The 19,775-nt window shown below is 40.6% G+C and overlaps 1 protein-coding gene across 1 annotated transcript; it reads left to right on the forward strand.

Moving 5' to 3' along the window:
- Window positions 1-792: 792 nt before the first annotated feature.
- LOC121648685 (polycomb protein suz12-B-like) lies at window positions 793-18,171 on the forward strand. Its single transcript, XM_041998955.1, has 16 exons — window positions 793-1,526; window positions 2,194-2,240; window positions 2,337-2,401; window positions 6,025-6,093; window positions 6,175-6,224; window positions 6,326-6,408; window positions 7,188-7,434; window positions 8,167-8,269; window positions 8,382-8,487; window positions 9,478-9,652; window positions 9,740-9,828; window positions 9,916-10,059; window positions 10,789-10,946; window positions 11,029-11,230; window positions 13,429-13,508; window positions 15,758-18,171. The coding sequence occupies exons 1-16, from the start codon at window positions 1,355-1,357 to the stop codon at window positions 16,197-16,199; spliced, it is 2,232 nt and encodes a 743-aa protein (XP_041854889.1). The 5' UTR covers window positions 793-1,354; the 3' UTR covers window positions 16,200-18,171.
- The last annotated feature ends 1,604 nt before the right edge of the window (window positions 18,172-19,775 follow it).

A 19,775-nucleotide genomic window follows, 5' to 3' on the forward strand; every position in this document is an offset into this window, starting at 1 on the left:
CCAAATCTCTGCAAATGTCACAGCTTATTCTGCATAAAACAAGATGTCTGATTGTCAGAAGTCTTGTTTGGTGTATTTTAGTTAGATTGTTTCTGTAGCAGTGTATATCATAAATTGATTTTTCATGAAAAGTAATTATTTGATATATTAACTACTAATCAGTGGCTGTACTCTTTATCAGTAATAATCTACGAATTACTGATTATTCACAACAACTTTTTTATTTTAGATTAACTGCTTGTTTGAATCATTTTAAATTAAAACAATATTAGAGTTTGGTATCTTTGAAATTATAAATACATTTCTGGTTCCATTTAATATTGGCATTAATAATAATGCCATTGGACTACTGGGTACTTCGTTAAACTCGTTGAATCGAAGGAGAATATGTTCGCGATGCAGCAGGCGGCAAACGTGTGTCCGTCTGCCTCCAAGTCATGAGGCAACCAATAACAGCTCAGACCGTCAACAGTCAGCACGATGATTGGTTAGAGCAGTTAGAAGGCGGGATCTTTCAATCCGAGTCATCCTGCAGCCCAGAACGAATAATTTCCAAGTAGTGAGGTCAGGGTGAATAGAGCGGAAGTTGGGCGAAATTATCCTTCAAACTTAAGGTGTATGATTAAGCTTTCTTCCATCTTTTTACAGATAATGTCAATAACGTGGTGTGTTCTCCAATCTAACTTCATTTATAATAGTCACACTTGCGTATTTATGAGACAAAAATCTAGTTCAAGGTGTATTAAAGATGTTTATTCCTTCATTAGAATTTATTGAGAAAAATATGAGCGGATATGCTTTGTGTTGTGTTGCTTTCTACTGTCTTTATCCCCGTTTACTAACAGGCGCAAGGCGAGGAGAAGTGTGAATTTTGGTTAATAATTGCACCAAAATTGCCGAGGGTGTATTGTTGTCATGTTTAAAGATTTGTCGTATAGTAGCGGCTTTCAGGTTTTTAGTTGGCAAAATCAAGGGTCTGGACGATGCTAACCAGTTAGCCCGGGTTAGCTGGCTAAGGAAGTTAGCCAGCTAGCTAGCATTCCGCGTCAGTTTGCCGGAGGCTGTTTTCTTGTTTCGCACATTTCCAGCTTGTTCTCCGATGTTTAACTGTTAAACTGGCTTCTAAACTGAAACACTGGACTGATGCTTTACTGATGTAGAACATAAAAGATCATAGTTATTCTATTATTTAAAATGAGGAGCCAGCTGTGTTTCTCGTAAGCGGGTGGTTTTCCACCAACGCTACCCTTTTGTTTTGACAAAGGGAAAGAGAGGTGAATTTCTTCTTCCTTTTTAAAAAACGCACCTCATATTAGGTTGTGGAGAAATATATTTGGTCATTGTAGTTTTGGCAATGGCTCCACATAAGCAAAGCACTTCAGTTGGAGGCCACCAGGTAGGTTTTGGTTCTGGAGGAAAAGCCAACGGGCTGTACCAACCGTCCTCCGTCGTGATGGCTGCATCCAAGAAGACCAACATGCAACTTATTCAAGCCGACCATGAGCTGTTCCTGCAGGCCTTCGAGAGTGAGTCCCTACTGTTATCAAGTTGCATTTCTAATTTATGAGTGTCCGGGTTTACTTTTATGATCAGAGGAAGTTTGACTATGGCCATGTGAATGAAGAGATGAGTAGTACAGATCAGTTTGCAGCTGTAAGTAGTTTGGACTGTCATCCACAAGTTAAGTCAAAACTATATTTGGATTTTAAGCCACATTTAGTCCGCATATACTATTAATTTCATGCGCTGCAGCACTATAGTAGTTAAAAATTCTTGTCATATAATTTGTATCTGCAAGCTGCCAGGTTGTTTCAAGCAAAGCGGTATAACAAAATAGAAGCAGACGGGCATTTTAGGATTTAAAATATGTCTGCTACGGCTTCCCAGGTGTTTGTCTCTCAAACACTGATCGTTTTCCCTGTTTTTAATAGGTGCGTTTTATTGTCCAAAAATTGGGGGAAACTAAAGTTGCCAGAATACAAAATTATGCCTTCATGCATCTTTAGACAAGTTCCAGAAACCTAATTATCCCCTGGGGGAGAATCAGTAAGAAGCAGCGAATACAACATGTTCTTGATTATTAAAGTTGCAACTGTTTGTTCTTTAGCTTGGTCATTGATTATGTTTTGGTGGTTTGATGTTTAAGCTTCCAGATTTTTATTTAAATCTGATTTAATAACTATTTATTTCCAGAGCCAACACAAATATACCGGTTCCTCCGCACAAGAAACTTAATTGCTGTGAGTGTTGCTTTTCTTAGTCACATAATTAATTTAGTTGACTAGTTGACATGAGATTTAAACAGTGTTTCTTTTTCTCTTCTTGTTACATTTCAGCCTATATTCTTGCACAGGACGCTCACATACATGTCCCACAGAAACTCAAGGAATAACATTAAAAGGTAAACGCAGTTTTGCTAATAAATGATGAAGTGGTTTTCCTTTAGCACATGCTTTCATTCAACCTTTTGGGCTTGTTTTTCCTTCATTTTGTTTTAAACTTGCTTGATTAAAACCTGATGTTGCATAGTTTACCTCTTAGAAAGCAGGTCAACTGTTATCGTGAGTGAAAGTAGACAGACATGATGGCTGCCATAGGTGGGGGGCCAGTTAGATCAGTTACAGCTGAGATAGGGAAGCGTTTTTCAGTTGGGCTGCTTTGCATACAGATGCCGCACAAAAGAATAAAGATCCTACAGATACACGTGTGGCTGCTTGTGGTTCAGCTTGCACTGAAGGGATGTGTTAATATACAGAACTGTAGTATATGTTATTTATTATGTTCAAAAAGCATGCCCTGCATAGATGAAAAGGACAGTATTGATTGCTACAGCTGAACAACATAGATGCAGGTTGATTTTTGAATAATTATTAGTGTCTCGGGCAGCTTCCTTTCAGCGGCATAGTTAAGGTATTGAAATGATTATTGTTTTGGTGCCAAAACTTAAAGATATCCAGTGACAACATGTTGTGTTGACAGCTGCAGTTGGAAAGAAATCTGACACAGGAAAGTGCAAAACAAAAGAAATGAATCTGAGATGTTAAAGTTGCTGTTAAGCTTGGGCACACGTGTTCATTGTCACAAGTTAAAGATCATATTAAGCCACTGATTTAGAAAACATTTTTATTGAATTCTTTATTTTCAGATGCTTTAACTTTGGTTATATCAAAAGGAATTGAAAATACTTTTTTTTTTCTTTTAATTAAAGCAGCTTTTTCCATTTAGTTTTTTTTTTACATGCACTTATCAGTCTTTTGGAGCCCGTAGCGTGAAATTGTGTATTTCTGAACTGAACCAGAGGTTATGGACTCGTATTCTGTTGCTCAGATCAGTTTCAGTTTCTGCTGCACTGGTGCATGCTTCAGTCACATGTGGCACAGATTGTGATTTGCAATGAACAAGCTCTGCACAGGCCACAGTTATTACCTGTCCACAAAGCATGGATTAACAAACTGCAGAGACAGAACGGTTGTGGATTTTACAGGACAGATTAAATATTAATGTTCTGCTGTTATTCAGTCAGAAACTAGTATTTGTGCAAGGTGAACTTGTTAGTGTGCCCGCTGTCCTATCAAATTGTCAGTCTCTATCTAAAGCTCTATTCTAAGCTAATTTTCCCCATATTGCTTCTTTGAAAATGCTTCTATCAATTATTTCCACAGCCCATTTATATCCTGATGTCCTTTACATATTTCAGATTGCATTGTGCTGCAGATAAAGTTAAAGTCTCACTCTTCAGTCTCCAACACGAAGAAAGCATTCATTTATTCAGCCAGACTGTATAAAGCGGTTTAAAGTGGTTTTCCGAGCCTTGCAGATGTTTCCAGTTACTTTAGCTTGTTAGACTTCTGCACAGGTTTACGTTGGACAGATTTTTATGTGAGGCCACTAGATTTTTGACTAACGGGTGCACCACAAGACCTAACAATTAGAGCCAGGTGTGCCGTTTTCTTTTTCATTTCAGTTCAGAACACAAAATGTAACACATGTTGGTAGCTGACAGCTTCGCCAATTAAACTAAATACTCTGAGTACCGATGTCCGTTCAGCAGACACATGAAGGGAAAATGAAAATGTGCTGCATCTGCTCACCTAATACCTGATACTGATTACATTGCTGCCTCTTTTAATCATATTTCTCAGCTGCTGCCCCTTAGTTTCAAATAACTTCATGTGCAAGTTGCTTCCAGCAAATGTAAAACTGTTTAGTGCCTTTTGCAGGTATTTGCATTGCAATGCAAAAGTCTTAATCCAGTACTGATTCCTCTAGACTTCTCTTCCAAGCAGCCAGACTTTGCTTTAATCTTTTAAAGTGGTTTTGATCAATAGTGTTGGCAGCTTTTTTCCCCCCATTATTTTCCATCCAGTTCTTGTTCCTTAACATTTTCAGAGAAATCTGGTTTATGTTTAACACTAAATTATGAATCATTCGAGAAAAAAACAACTTTAACATTGGATTTTTAGGCTATTTGTTAGCAGCAGTCAGCCATTTCTTTACTTTCATCTTTGACGAACGGCAAAGAAAACACATTTTGACAGACAGAAAATAGGATTTTAGCAGCAACAAGGTGATTCATGTGTTGGATAAAAACACAGCACTTCTCACATCCTTAAAACATAAAGACAAAAGAAGAATCAGGACAAAAAAAAACATCTGCAGCTGATGAACAGGGTCAGAAAGTGATGTTATTAGGAAAGGGCTGCATAAGACATTTAATTCCAAAACCATTGAAACCATTAAAGCAGATTGTTGCTGATGTTAAAACTGTTGTCTGCTGCAAGAAAAAGTAAATATCAAATATTGATCTTCCAAGACACTGGAGTACTGGGATGAAGATAAACTGGAAAGATTGATTTTGTTCTTGCATGGAAATATGTAAGACTTGATCTAAATTTGGCACTCAGTTCAAACTCACTGGATCCATGTGGACTTTTTAGGATGTGCATTGATTGACGAGTCTGAGTAGTCATGAAGGACGACCTTTCTTCTCTGCCTGCCTGTGTTCAGTGTGTAAATGACATTTAATGAGCTGAAAGTGTGTGCTGCTGATGTCTGAAAAGATTTGTAGGAGGCTGGAGCGCCCTGTTATTGATCGTATCGTTGTTTTGGGTCAGAGTCAGTCATGTATTTATTGCCCTGAATGGGAAGCTTATTTTCCAGACAGATCCTCGATAGAGATCATTACAAACAAACAATAAAATCTCTAGTCACATACATATAACATGGCTTTCCAATGAAATCACCTAATTAAAACATGCAAATAAAAAGATATTTAAATAAAGAAAAGAAAGTGGAACGAAGAGCTGAATCAGAACCTGAGAGATGAAATAAACCGAATACGGACACGCAAGCTTCTTAGAATTAAAAAATAAAAATTCAGTTTTTGTCATGTGATGTATTTCCTTTCATGTTTATACACATTTCACTAAATTGCTGCACCCATTTCCTGTTTTCGTGGAAATTTGTAAAGAAATGAGTGTTTCAAGTCTTTTGTAGAGAAATGCACATTAAAACAAGTGATTGACCTTTAGGAGCAACTATTTAACCAGCCAAACACAAACAAGTCCAACCTTTTGATGGCTGATTAACCTTAAATCGAAGCTCTAATATATAATATCAGGTTTATATGTTAAAACAGATGTTTAATTCAAGAAAATAATAAAAAAATTACAATTTAAAATATAATATACCAGAATGTCAGCAGCTCAGATCAGCAGTATTTACTCACCTGCATCCACCAGTAGTTGGATTCCATCCACTAGTATCACCATCAGAAGCTGCTGGAAAATCTCAAGTATTCTCCAAGAAAATGTTTAAAACGTTCTTGACTTTGAGGGAGATATAAGAACTTGAATGATCCAGTTGATCTGTTTGGGAAAAGCCCGTGCTGAGGTTGTTGGTGAAGGAATTTGTCTCCAGAAAAAGTGAATTTGTGGACATGTTTCCTGCATGGTGATCAGTCTTCTGCCTGTACAATGTTCTCCTGTGTGATTTCTAACTGCTGCTGTTTGTGTGCATGGACAGGAAAAGCTCCAAAGTGGACAATCTGCTGTTTAAAGTGGAAAGGATGAGAGGAGAGCAGGAGACTCACAGGTAAATGCTCAGAGCTAACCTCACACTGGTCCAGATTGAAAGGAACCACTTTAAAGCTCTCCTGTTTTTCTTCTTCCCTAGTTTGACCTCTAATCTGCAGCTCACCTTCACCGGCTTCTTTCATAAAGCTGGTAGGTTTGTTCCACTCAGAGTGGGCATTCGTCAGACATGGAAACCTCTATCAGTCTTTTTTTGTTGTGACTTACAGAGTCTTTCCTCTTTCCTTTTTCAGTAAAACCTTCGCAGGATGAGAATGAGCAGAACTCTGTATCTCTGGAGGTCCTCCTGGTCAAAGTCTGCCACAAGAAGAGGAAGGTGTGTGTCATTGTCACCAATGAGAAAATGAGACTTTCATCCATTAACCTTTAAAACTCCGCTACATTGCCGGTGGCCCTGACACTGTCACTTATATTGCCAACAGTGTTTCAGGTAGTGTGTAACTCTGTGGGGTGAATTGTGAGGGATAGTTACCCTTTAGGTGATCTACTGAATTTTCCCAGGCATTAATATCCCATCCGGGAGGTTGGAACTTTCCACCAATCAGAGAGCTTAGATTGACGGTAATGTCCAATAAGGAGCAGCCGAAGATCAACCAGTGAGCAGAAAGTTCTGTGTTTGTCTGAAAAGAAGAAAAATAATGCTCCTATATGACTGGAATAAAGCCAAGAAGACGTTTCTGATGTACGGTGGCGCCAAAAAGCAGCTGAGTTCCATGTTTCCAATGTTCAATGTTTCAATATTTATTATTGTTCCAATATTTTTTCTCCTGAAAGCCAAGACTTGAGAGAATGATGCAGATGAGAAAAGGCTTGGTCACTGTTGATCTGTGTGTTATTTCTACAAAGTTCTGTTGGTAATAAATTCTGTTTTCTTGTCCTGGTCGGCCTTTATGCTGCTATTTCTATTGAAACATTAATTTTACATCATTTTAGCCTCATAATCTGACAGCTGAGGCTGTCCTCAAAACATTGTCTGCATGCTGACTGGATTAAAAGCTTCAGCTTCTACATGCATTAAGCAAAAGCAGGCTTGGAGTTTTAGGGGTCAAAGCAGTGTAATTTCCAGTTGTAACAGAGATTTCTTGTCCTATGTAGGACGTCAGCTGTCCGGTGAAGCAGATCCCTACAGGAAAGAAGCAGGTTCCTCTGAACCCGGACATGAGTTCCGGGGTCCAGGCCAAACCCGGCTCCCTTCCTTCCCTCCTGATTCCCAGCAGCGAGTTTGAGCCCAGCAACTCTCACATGGTCAAGTCTTACTCCTTACTCTTCAGAGTATGGAGACCTGGATACCCCCGAGCACAGATGAATGGCCTGGCCAACGGAGAGAATCACCACAACAGAGGTGAGCAGAGAGCGTCGGCTCCTCGTGACGGCTTGTCTCGGGTTCTTATCCTCATCTAACTCTGAAATAACATCACTGCCCTCACCATAGAGGTTACTGGTGTTATTTAATGAAGCACGTTGGGACAACACAAAACAGTTTATGCACGTTAAATTTATAATCGAAGTTATGCCTCAAAGTCTGAATTTTTGAACATCTGTCATAGTTTATAGCTTTTGGTGTTTTGGTGATACATGGACAATGTAAGATGAAGATGCTAAACACACACATGATTATCATGTTTGAGACTTTGGATGCAGGACAGTGTCTGCAGACTCCTCTGATTGGATAATCTCTTGATGCACAGTATTTAAATTTAATTTAATTTATTTAATTTGTTTAACTTACATAGCATAACAAGCTCAATACTGGCCAGGAGAAGAGGGCACGAGACCCGAGACCTTTGGGTTTTTAGCCAGATCATCAGTTTTATCAGTTTCAGCTGTTTAACTTCATTTATCAATGGTTTTATGACAGATATTATCACCATGTGATGATGTGTAGATGGTTGGTGAGATGATGCTGGATGAATTCTGCGTTATGATCTAGAACTTGGTAGAGATTATGCTGAACAACATGTAGAAGTACATTACATTATGTTTTTAATCATTTGACAGCCTAATGAGAGCCACTAGGACGTTTAGCTGTGTGCTGCAGTGTGGTGATGAAGAGGTGCTTGTCATTCTGTTTCAGATTTTTCAGAGGAAGCCGTGAACAGGAAGAGGAGGAGCGTCTCTCTCAGGGAGGAGGGAGAAACCACGTTTGTGGCTCAGATGACTGTCTTTGATAAAAATAGGTGAAACTCGCTCACACCACCTGATACTTTCTATCACAGAAGATAAACGTGTTGCAGTGCTTGTGCAGCAGAAGCAGGAGGTGAGAAAAGGTTGCTGTGTGCTTGTGTGCAGACGTCTGCAGCTGTTGGATGGGGAGTATGAGGTGTCCATGCAAGAGATGGAGGAGTGTCCCGTCAATAAGAAGAGGGCGACGTGGGAAACCATCCTGGACGGAAAGGTGAGTGGACCGGGTTACTTCTTACATCTCTGATTACTGAAACATCATTTGTGATGAAGAACAACTTTTGAGTTTTTTCAACTGTTTTCAACCTGCTTCATCTGTATCTTATTTAGTAAACAATGTGACTCATCATCACAGGAAAATACTGCACAACAACAAAACACATCACCCAGTTTGTGATGATTAAAGTGTGTTTTATGGCTGATGGGTGTTGGTAAAGAGTACGTTCTGCGTGGCTGTAATAAACAGAGTAGTGCTCGCTAACCAGAAAGAAAACTTGGAGGAAAAAGAAACAAACATAACCAGCACGAACATATCACTTCTATCCTGTTAGCGGTTCAGGTCAGGATACAGTATAAGTTGTTGCTGTTTCTTTTTAATGCACTGGATGGCTTTACACCTCATTATTTATCAGAACTGTTAAAAATCCACCAGCCCAGCAGAGCTTTACGCTTTGCTGGTCAACATCTGTTAGAGATGCAAGCAATGGGGGGATCAGTCCTTTTCAGTGGCATGTCCAACATTTTGGAATACTCTTCCCCACGAACTACGCACCCACACTGATCTGCCTCTGTTCACGGCCAACTTAACACCTATTTATTAAAAAGGCCTTTGGCTTGTAGTATTTTGCTGAATGTGTTTTGTACTTTTAGTACTTTCTGTGTTATCTATTAGTTTTAATCAGATTTGTGCTTTTACCACTTTCTGTTATATATATACTTTATTTTAATGTGTATGTGTTTTATGATGTTCAGCACCTTGGTCAGTTGAGTGTTGTAAGGTGCTATAGAAAATAAACTTTGATTGATTGAACCTTTATTATTTAACTATTTTATTTTATTTCCCCAATGTGATAGGTGAGAGATACATAATTTTATGTATGTGTTCGCACAGAGCAAAAATGTTTTTTTTTAACACATTTAAGCTCCATGAATTGATAAGAACTGAAATTAAAGTGCAGTAAAACCAGCTGCTCTGTGTTTACAGCGCTTACCTCCGTTCGAGAGTTTTTCTCAGGGTCCGACCCTGCAGTTCAACCTGCGCTGGACCAGCGACCCCTCTGATCGCTCCACTGCTCCCGTGGCCAAACCTCTGGCCACCCGCAACTCCGAGACCAACCAGGACACTAGACCCAGCAACTTGAGAGCCACGCACACACCAGGTGAGGCAAACAAGCGGTGTGTGTGGCTGTGATCCACCCGTCGGTGAAAGTTCAGCTGATTTACGCCGTTTCTCCTCCAACCTTCAGCTGTTAAAGAATCCATCAGTGCAGATGTTCAAACCAGACGAGAACACATCTTAGCGGAGCCTCGACAGAAGCTACGAATCTTCTACCAGGTGAGTCTTGCCTGCGATCCAGCACTGTGTTGCTGTCTCGGGAGCTGGTCGAAACGTGAAAACATGGCCTCGCTCTTGCCTCTTTAGTTCCAGTACAACAACAACACGCGGCAGCAGACCGAAGCCAGAGACGACCTCCACTGCCCCTGGTGTACGCTCAACTGCAGGAAGCTGTACAGTCTGCTCAAACACCTCAAACTGTCCCACTCCCGCTTCATCTTCAGCTACGTGGTGAGTTGGTGCGAGTGTGCTGAAAATATCAGATGGCAGGATTGACGAATTATGTGTGTGCAGTCTGAACTTTATTTATTTTTTAATGTTTATGTTAAAATTAAGTAAGTTGATTCGTTTCCAGTGAGGGTTGGACTCCGCCAAGGCTGCCCTTTGTCATCGATTCTGTTCATAGCTTTTATGGACAGGATTTCTGGGACCAACCGAAGTATTGAGGGGATCTGGTTTGGTGGCCTCAGGATTGGGTCTTTGCAGATGATGTGGTTCTGTTGGCTTCATCAGACCATGATCTCCAACTCTCACTGGAGGGTCTCATGGCCCTCAGCTGGAATAGGGATCATGCAGGCGCTGTAGTGGCGTTTTAAGAGTTAATTGTGTCTTTGGTTATGAATATATCATATTAAAAAGACTTGATATCTTTTAAAACATAAGTAAAAGGAACTTTCATGCCTGGTCCACCATATGATGTTTGCTTTGTGATGCCAGATGGCTCCTCCCACTAATGGTGTGAATCTCTGTTTTAAATCATTATCAGAATTAAATGTGTTGTTCACATGAAGCAGTTTTGGTAAAAATATGTAATAAATTCTGAAGGATGAAAAGAAAACATTTCATGTTTTTATCAGCATATTTTAGTGCTGCACTATGTTATGGTTCTGGTTTTAGCTGCGCTCCATAAAAAGTTGGGTTTAAAATGATTTATTCATGTCTCTGTGGTCTCTGCTGCAGCCCCATCCCAAAGGAGCGAAGATTGAGGTCTCCATCAACGAGTGTTACGATGGCTCATATGCAGGAAACCCGCAGGACATCCACAGCCAACCGGGCTTCGCCTTCAGCAGGAATGGCCCGGTCAAGAGGACCGCAGTCACCCACATCCTGGTCTGCAGGTACCGCTGACATCCCCCTTTTACTTCGGATTCATGCAAACATCACCGAGCTCAGGATTCACCTACCATCCTCTCTGTTCAGGCCCAAGAGGATGAAGCCAAGTCTGTCCGAGTTTCTGGAGTTGGAGGACGGCGATCGGGAGCAGCATCAGAGGACGTACATCAGCGGACACAACCGGCTTTACTTCCACAGCGACAGCTGCGTGCCGCTGAGGCCTCAGGAGATGGAGGTGGACAGCGAGGACGAGCGGGACCCCGACTGGCTCAAAGAAAAGACGGTGAAGGTGAGTTACTGCCGAACAAACACAGGGACGGTCGTCATGGAGACCCAGAGGATGATTAGATCCACAGGAGCTGCATCGCCTGTGATTTCGCTGCAGCTACAAGTATCGCTGTTCTTTGTTTGATTCTGCTGCGTGTCTGCACGTTTCCTGGAGTAAACGTTGATGGCAGTTTCCGTTTCATAAAGGTTTGTCTAAACTGCAGAGAGCTGCTCCGTATAGACAGTGTGCACGTGATATCACTTTGTCCGCCATCTTGATAAAACCCGGCTTCTGTTTCCATCCACACTTTCAGGTTTCTCAGCAGTAAACTTTGTTGAAAACTTGCTAGAGAGAAATGTTCTTACCACAATCAGCTGACAGGAAAAGGGACGAGTGGTTATGATGCAGAAACTCTCGTTTATAAGTTAGATTGTTAAAATTTGCTAAACAATGAATGAAGTTCAGATTCAGATGTTTCCACCTGTTTCAGTCTCAGACGTAGGTGTTTACCTGGTGTTCGGTCGAAGTTCCTACACCTGCCATGAATTTATAAACTATGGATCATTAAATGTTCATGCAGCTGTTTACAACCTGATAGAAAACACAATCACACTCGTCAGTTATATGTTAATTAAATACTTCTGATATTTAGATTCTGAAATCAAACATGTAATCTGTTCATCTGTAGATTCATCTCTCATAAAATAAATATAATCTGGGATTTATAAAAGGAAAAGACAGATGTGTAAATATACAGGATTAAATAATTTAATACAAATTTTTTAGGCTAAAGAATGAGTGAAAATATGAAAGCAAGCATAATTATGTGGAGTATATTTATTTATTATAAACTTTATTGGATGTGATGTAACCAGTCATGAATGTGTGACAGAATAACACTGGGGAACAAACTTAGCAGAGGAAAGTGATGTTCTAGTGTGTACGTGGGAGTTTCATCCAGGACGGTAGCTTTTAATGCAAAATCTTGTAGCCATAAATCCTCAGGTGTACCACCTCACCTGTTCTCTCATGACTCCGGTCATCTAGCTGACATCTTGTAAATGCGGCCATCTTTACTTCTGCTCACATGAAGCCCAAACTGTTCTTTATATCCAACCCAGGCTCAGCCAGAAGCACATCAGCTGGAAAAGTTCCTGCATGGGTCCCCTGTTCTCTGGGACGTGTTTATCACTGCATTGCCTCCGTGCTTGAAACGGAGGATGAAAATCTGTTGGCTAATATCTTTTTTTAGAGCTGCTGCGGCAGCAGAGGACACGATTCAGAGAAAGGATGAAACACTAGTCAGAAATTATGAATAAGACAAAGATGAATAAGACCAGAACATCGGTTCCCCCAACATAACGAATCAGTCCCACAGTTCTCCATGTTGTGACGTTGGTGCATTCTCTATACTCGGTTTGCTTGGGTTTAAGGTTGTTTAAGGTTGTTGATCTGATTGAAGCTGTTCCTTCTATGTTTGATCTCAGGTTAAGGGATGTTTTTCACCCCTCTGTCTTTATTTTTACAACTCAGAGATTTTCAGAAATTCTTATTGGCTGTAACAGAAAAACCACAACTCTGTCAGAGTTTCTGAGAAAACAAAAGACCTGTACCTGCTTTCTACTCCTGTGAACAGTTTTGTTTTTGTTGTCCATGTTCTAACATTTCCAGATTGCTGTGACAAGAATGAGGTCAGAATAACAGATGTCAGCGTGGACGTTTCTGCTGCTGGTCTGTTGGCGTCAGGTTTACCCCTGGACTCCACCCTTAGAGCCACGTCATGTTTAGGCCACCGAGTTCCGCTCGTGATTGCGGAAGATGTGCCACGGAGCGTTTCAGAAGCAAAAACTAAGCGTATGATTGACAGAAGCTGCAAAAAACTGCTCAGAGAAGAGCAGCCGGGCAGGATAAAGACAATAATTAGATCCCAACATTTCTTCTGAAATGCTCCAGATTTTATGTAAAGCCGCTTGGAAAAGAGTTCAAATTCACAAGATGAGACTTAAAACCTGCATCTGGTGGAGTTCTGGGGTATAGATCCTTTAAACGCGACCGTAAATTATTTCAGAGGGTAAAACTTTGCTCTCATGTTCATCAGAATTTGAATTAAAAGGGAAAAAAAGTCTTGTGTCCCGGATGCTGACGCTGCATCCGGAAAGCGTCCAGTCTAAATAGAGTTTGAACCTGGGTGGAGTCTCACTAATCTGTTCTCACTGCAGCAAATCGAGGAGTTCACCGACGTCAACGAGGGGGAGAAGGAGATCATGAAGCTGTGGAACCTCCATGTCATGAAACACGGGTCAGTACTCAGGAGGAACCATGGAAACACACCTGTGATTCCAGTTTCTATGCAGGGAAATTTGTCTCATAAAAAATACAAACATGTTTTACATAGTTAATGAGAAACTTTGGATTCTTGCAAATTGTTGGTCTCATAGCATAATTGTCTAAGTCATATTTAGGCTAAAATGTGATATCTGTCTAAGTACTCACCCAATATTGCTGCTGGACTGTGCATCATTGCCTATAAAACCTTGAAATATCACTTATTTGATTATGCTATGAAGCTAATAAAAATGCACATTGGAACCACATACATATGCATAATAACTTTACACATACATACATTGTAGATGGCACAAACACTAAGATTCTGCTGACAGATTCCTACCCTCAACCTCACAGATGTGACTATCATGCATGTTAAAGCACTTGTGGAAAGCTGGGTCGTCTGGAATTTAGCATAATTTCCCTCCAGTTATTTCAAGGTGAGGAAGACTATCATTCTTGATTTTGAATCAGGGAGCATTCTAGGCCTAAATGGTAGGGGAAAAATCTAATTGCATTTTATCTGACAAATACTGTGATTTAATCTTTGAACTTCCAGCTTTAATTCGGTGTTCATGCAGAAAATTATTTTCTATATGAGATGGAGGATTAGCACATGAACTGCTTTATATTCTAACAAGGACGTGAAGCTGAAATATGAGCGGCTAAACAGTCTGATGCTATTTATCTGATTTACACCACAGCTCCTAATCTCTCTCTACATGATTTCTGTACTGCACATCACCCCAATGTGCACACACACAGACACGTCCGTGCACATGCAGGAAGCACAGGCATGTCAGACGTGTTTTCATCCAGCTGAAAATCCCACAGAAATCCTTCTTTTTTTTTTTTTTTTTTTTTTTTTTTTTTTTTTTTTTAATTCTTAATCAACTGAAAAGAATAGATGTCTCAAACCGTGGACGCTGCAGATGTAAAACCTGGATCAGGTACCGTGTAATGTGAAAATTAATCTTGCTTTGCTAATTGCATTTTGATTTAAAAGCTGGCTATCACTCAGCCCTGGTGCATTTACACCAGGAGATTCCAGTATCTTCGTTCAGTAGTGCTAGGAATGCTGGGAAATTTCCTTTCCTTTCATTAGGTTTGGTTTGCTCTCACACTGATCGGAAGTGAAGCGGATCAAACCACCTGGACGACGTTGCACAGTCACAATAACTGCTGGCTTTGGGACAATATTCCCCAAAGCCATCGCTTTGAAACAGCAAAGCAGTTCATTGATTGGCCAGGAATGAAACGGCTCGTTCAACACAAGTAAACAATGTATGAACAACAGATTTATTAAGTCTGGTTTCTGTTTTTACTTTAGTGTTCAAACCAGAATCTGTCCTCTATGAGCAGCAGGAGAGGCAGCGGACTAACCAGCATGGTTCACTGGATGGGCCGTTTGCTTTCACACTGCAACCAAACCGCACCAAGTGAACTAAGACTGGTTTTTAATGTGGACCAGTTCACCTTATTTGGTCCACAGCAGAGTGCGAATGAGCGTTCACCCTGCTCAAAGCAAGTCCTACTATCTGTGGAAATGGACCAGCAGAGCAAACAGTGCGAATTCGTCCTTAGATGGAAGCACATGGGCTGCCTTATGTATAAAATGTGCTATATAAATAAATTTGCTTCACCTATAACATCTAGACTTTCCATCTGAGGACAGACTTTGATGAGAGACACATCCCACTTGGAGTGTAATGTTTAGTTTTCCCAATACTTTTGTTATTTTGTCCATATATCATTGAAAACGATTTATTATATCATTCATCTCTGCACCTGTGTTGAAGGGGTGAATCTTTCTATTCTGTCTCCACAAAAATGTCTTTCCCTCTCCAAAAACCATGGAACAAAATGACACTACAATCCATATGACCCAGCTTTCCGGCAGCATTTAAACACAGCATGTATTGGTGGAGCTGTGAAGTGTGTGTGTGTTAGTGTGACATACATTTTTCTGTAATACTTGCAAATTACTTGGTATTCAGCTACCCAACGGTGCAGTTTGTTTTGCACATTTATAAATCATAATAATGCCCATTAGAATATATTATGAGACTAATTTCACTCCATATGTTTCTGTCACACTATACAGCTCAAAACTTCGGTTTAGTGTAAAAATAATGAATCAAACCAGATTAAGAAGAATTTCCTGGACTGATGAAGTGTTTTTACTAAGCTAACACGTTAACTCCTCTTTCTCCTGTCCAGTTTCATCGCTGACAACCAGATGAACGAGGCCTGCCTGCTGTTCGCCAACCACCATGGCCCCCTCATCGTCAAACGCAGCCTGTGTCGCAACTTCTTGCTGCATCTGATCAGCATGCACGACTTCAACCTGATCAGCACCCTGACCATCGACCAGGCCATGGCCCGGCTCCGCCTCCTCCAGAGCCAGGCTGCTCGCATTGACAAACACCACCACGAGGAGGACGATATGGAGGAGGAAGAAGAAGAAGAGGAGGAGGACTGGGAGACAGCTGTGGAGTCCCAGCCGGAGTTGGACCCAGATCCCGATCCTGATATATCTGAGTTTAAAGCCTGCGCCGACGAGACCAGCAGCAGCTGCCCGGAGAGCAGAAACCAGCAGAATGAAGCCGAGACGGAGAAACTAAACTCCAAGCAGAAACTCTTTGACTCAGTTCTAAAGTGACTTTTTCAATCATCAAATCACAAAGATCCCCAAACTGGACGAGAGGTCTTAAAATCTGAAGAGAAAAAAACAGTGTGAAACACACACACGACTCACTGCAGGGATGTTTTCAAATGTCACATCAGATGACCTTTTTTGTTTTCTGTTTTCGTAACCTGGTAAAGTTGAAACTTGAAGCTCTGGATCATCTTTTTTAACCTGATTATGTAGATGTGTCAGGGTTCTAGCTCTGAATTCAAAGGTGCTGCTTTCTTTTGTTTCAGTTGTACAAGTCTATCAGGAACAAAGGCAGACGTCCCATAAAGGACCAAAACCAGCTCCATGTTGCTCGGTTCTTTCTGGAAACTGTTTTTAAATGTTGTTAAAACAGGTGAAATTGTGCTTTGTCGGGGGGGTTGGGTCTATTTTCTGCTGCGGATTAATCCACATGGTGCTCCATCTGATGCTACCTTTGTTCTGGGCTCAAACACTCAAGCCTTCATTGTTAGTTTTTCACCCACAGGATAGTCTTCCTCAGCGAAGCACAGACAGCTCAGCTCCTCTGAAGCTTTCCAGTGTTTACCTGTCACAGGTGACCAGTCCGGGGTCGGTGCTATGGAGCAGGTTTAGGTTTCTAACTTTCAGTTGAGTTGTATCGCCATGACAACATGCTGGGCGCAAGTCCTGGTGTTCTGGCATCGTCATGAAAAACATTTTCTTTAAAATTTGGAATTAAAGTGCTTTTTTTCATGTAAAGACTTCATGCAGCTTCAAGACAAAATATCTCAAAACAAGCCTGTATGTTGATTTTCTGAGACATCCAGTTTATAAAATGCTTTAACAATAATTAAAATCTTGAAGTGTTAACATATTTTACTTTTTCTAAATATTTCCACCTGGTTGTCACAGAAGATGAACTCAGACACAAATGAATTTGTTTTCATGTTTAGTCTTTATTTAGTGGAAAAAGCATCTAAAACGTCTGACATTATAAAAGGAAAAAAAGGTTTTCTTGCGAGAGAAGCCTCAGCTCCTGATCCCTGAATGTATTTTGTCTTCTGGTGCTGACGCTGTACCCACATCCAGTTAAAAACCCTTCACCAGCAACTCGATCACCAGAGAACTGAAGCTAACCCTGGATGTGCTGAACCTGCTCTGTAGAACAGGCCCCTTGTTCTTCAGCTGAACCTGTATCGACTACCTGACCTTTTCCTGGTTTTTTAACCGTTTGTGACTCTGCATCGTGTCCACAAACAACCAGTACGGTTTCTGTTATAACTATTGGTGCTTGACATGTTTATTCCTCAAAAACAGAAAGACCTCGACTCTACTGCCCCTCTTCAAAATGTTTTGATTTGTGAGACTGACGTTGAACTGCAGGTGTTTCTAACGGAGCCACCCTCACTCTTTCCTCTGGACCACCTTTCATCCAGGTGCTGGTTCCAGGTCAGTGTGACGAATGTCTGCTTATGAGCTGAATCTTTCAGGATTTGGCTAACCTGCATTTTTCTGATCAACTCTTCCACATGCTGCATGTTTGAAAACATGAACCGGACATTCAACAAGGTGCTGCCTGTTTTCTCTGTGTTTCTTCCCTTCTGCTCTGTACATAAGAGGCTGCAGCAGGTGGAAACTTCAGCTTTGGATTTTGGCTGTTTCATGTCATGACCCAGAATCTCCAGGCGATCTGAACTTTTACCAACAGCAACACCAAAATCATAGAGTCCGGATGCTGATGCTGCCTTACAGATTTTTAGTTTTTCTCCGCACGAAGCTCCTCCTGACAGGAAACGTGATGTCTGGGGGCTACAGAAGTCCACATGTGGATTTTTTATTTTATTTTTCCTTTATTCACAAGACCAGCAGCATTTTGCACAAGTCAGGGGGAGCAATGTCAAGAATACAGGATTTAATTTCAGTGATGTAAAAACCAGCTTGACCATATTTACTGTTGAGTCAAAATGGTTTCTATTAAAAAGGATCAGTTTTGTGATATTGCAAGGAACGTTGTCCATTTATTTCAGCTTTACAAAGCACATGTACAGATGTACAGTTAGTGGTTAACCACACACACAAAAAAAAATTACAGACAGATTCTTTAAAATAAAAGCAAATGGAAGGAGAATAGTTGTTGCAAATAGAAGACGATGTCAAAGTTGATGGTAGGGATAGCCTGTTTTAGTTGGCATGAACAAAATTGGATTTATCTAAAGTCTCTTTTCTGCCAGAACCTTCTCGGTTCAGGTCGTCCTCCGTCACAATTGAAGACCCCATCAATGGGTTCCTCAGCAAGGTGGCTGGAAGGCCCCCATGATGCAACACCCACAAAATATAAATCATGACAACAGCATAACAAATCGTCATCAGTAGTAAATGTTAAACTTTTTCAAGTGCCAAAATAAAAACAAGCAGGAACGGGTCGGCCGTCTATGCCATCTCTTCCCAAGATGCTTCCTGGTCCCTAACCTCGCGTGAGTCTTTCTAAAGCAAAGTGCTGGTCACGGTGGGTCCTGTTCAGGACATCTTCAGCCTGCATCTCTGCAAACACAGCCGCAAGGTTTGGTGTGGAGAGGCAGATACGGGAGGTAGCAAGTTTAAACGTGGGGCAATTCACTTTTCCAATGCGCGATTACTCTCAACTTTGTGGTAAAAGCAAAGACACGGTTCTGGAAAACTTTCTGGAAAACTTTTGATCCCCTCACTCAGTCTCACAGATTTGGGCAGAATTAATGGGCTTATTTTAACAGTAAATGTAGGTTTATAAACCAAAAGAACAACGAGCCCGTTCAAAGTTCTGCAGGGACGATGTTAAAGCCTCGGTAAACCTAAATGTAGTGCATTTTTGTTATTGAAAGTTAGTGATATTAAAAATAAATAAAACCAGTTTATTCCATTTGTAGCCCAAGACGTGGACAATATGAAACACTTCTACTGTGTAGTTTTCCAGATGTTTAATGACAAAGTCCCTTATAGATACCAATAACAACCATTTATATCTAACTTTTAAAGTTTAATAAAAACCCTTTTTTTCCCATAGGTATGTCAAGACATGTGTATTCCTGGATTTAGTACTCCCTATACTACTTGTACAAATACAATATAGCAATTTTACTGTTTGGTTTTTAAATTAGTCCCTTCTGAATAGTAATGACAAGGATTTTCATCTCATTTTAAACTGGAATAAAATCCGTATCTTTCATAGGTAGCTCATAATAGTTGTATTCTTGGACCTAGTACTTCATCAACGACCTGCACAAATACCATGAATTACTTTTACGGTGTAGTTTTTCAGTAATTCATTGCCAAAGTCCCTCATGGATAGTAGTAAAAGCCATTTTCAGCTAAATTTGAAGTGGAATAAAATTAATTTCCTCCGTAAGTTCATAAAACCTATACTGCTGTACTAAATACTTAATCAACTACTGGCAGATAGACTATACTAAATAATACTGTTTAACCCTCTCTCCCAGTACCACTGGTTGTACCCATACATGTAGGCTTTATCATAGACTACCTCCAGAATTTGTGGAGGAGGTACCAGGCTGTTGTAGCTGTTCATGGGTCATCCACAGGTTACCGGGGCTTCTGTTTGTTCGA

The sequence above is a fragment of the Melanotaenia boesemani genome, chromosome 2, assembly GCF_017639745.1.
Source record: "Melanotaenia boesemani isolate fMelBoe1 chromosome 2, fMelBoe1.pri, whole genome shotgun sequence".
Lineage (NCBI taxonomy): Eukaryota > Metazoa > Chordata > Actinopteri > Atheriniformes > Melanotaeniidae > Melanotaenia > Melanotaenia boesemani.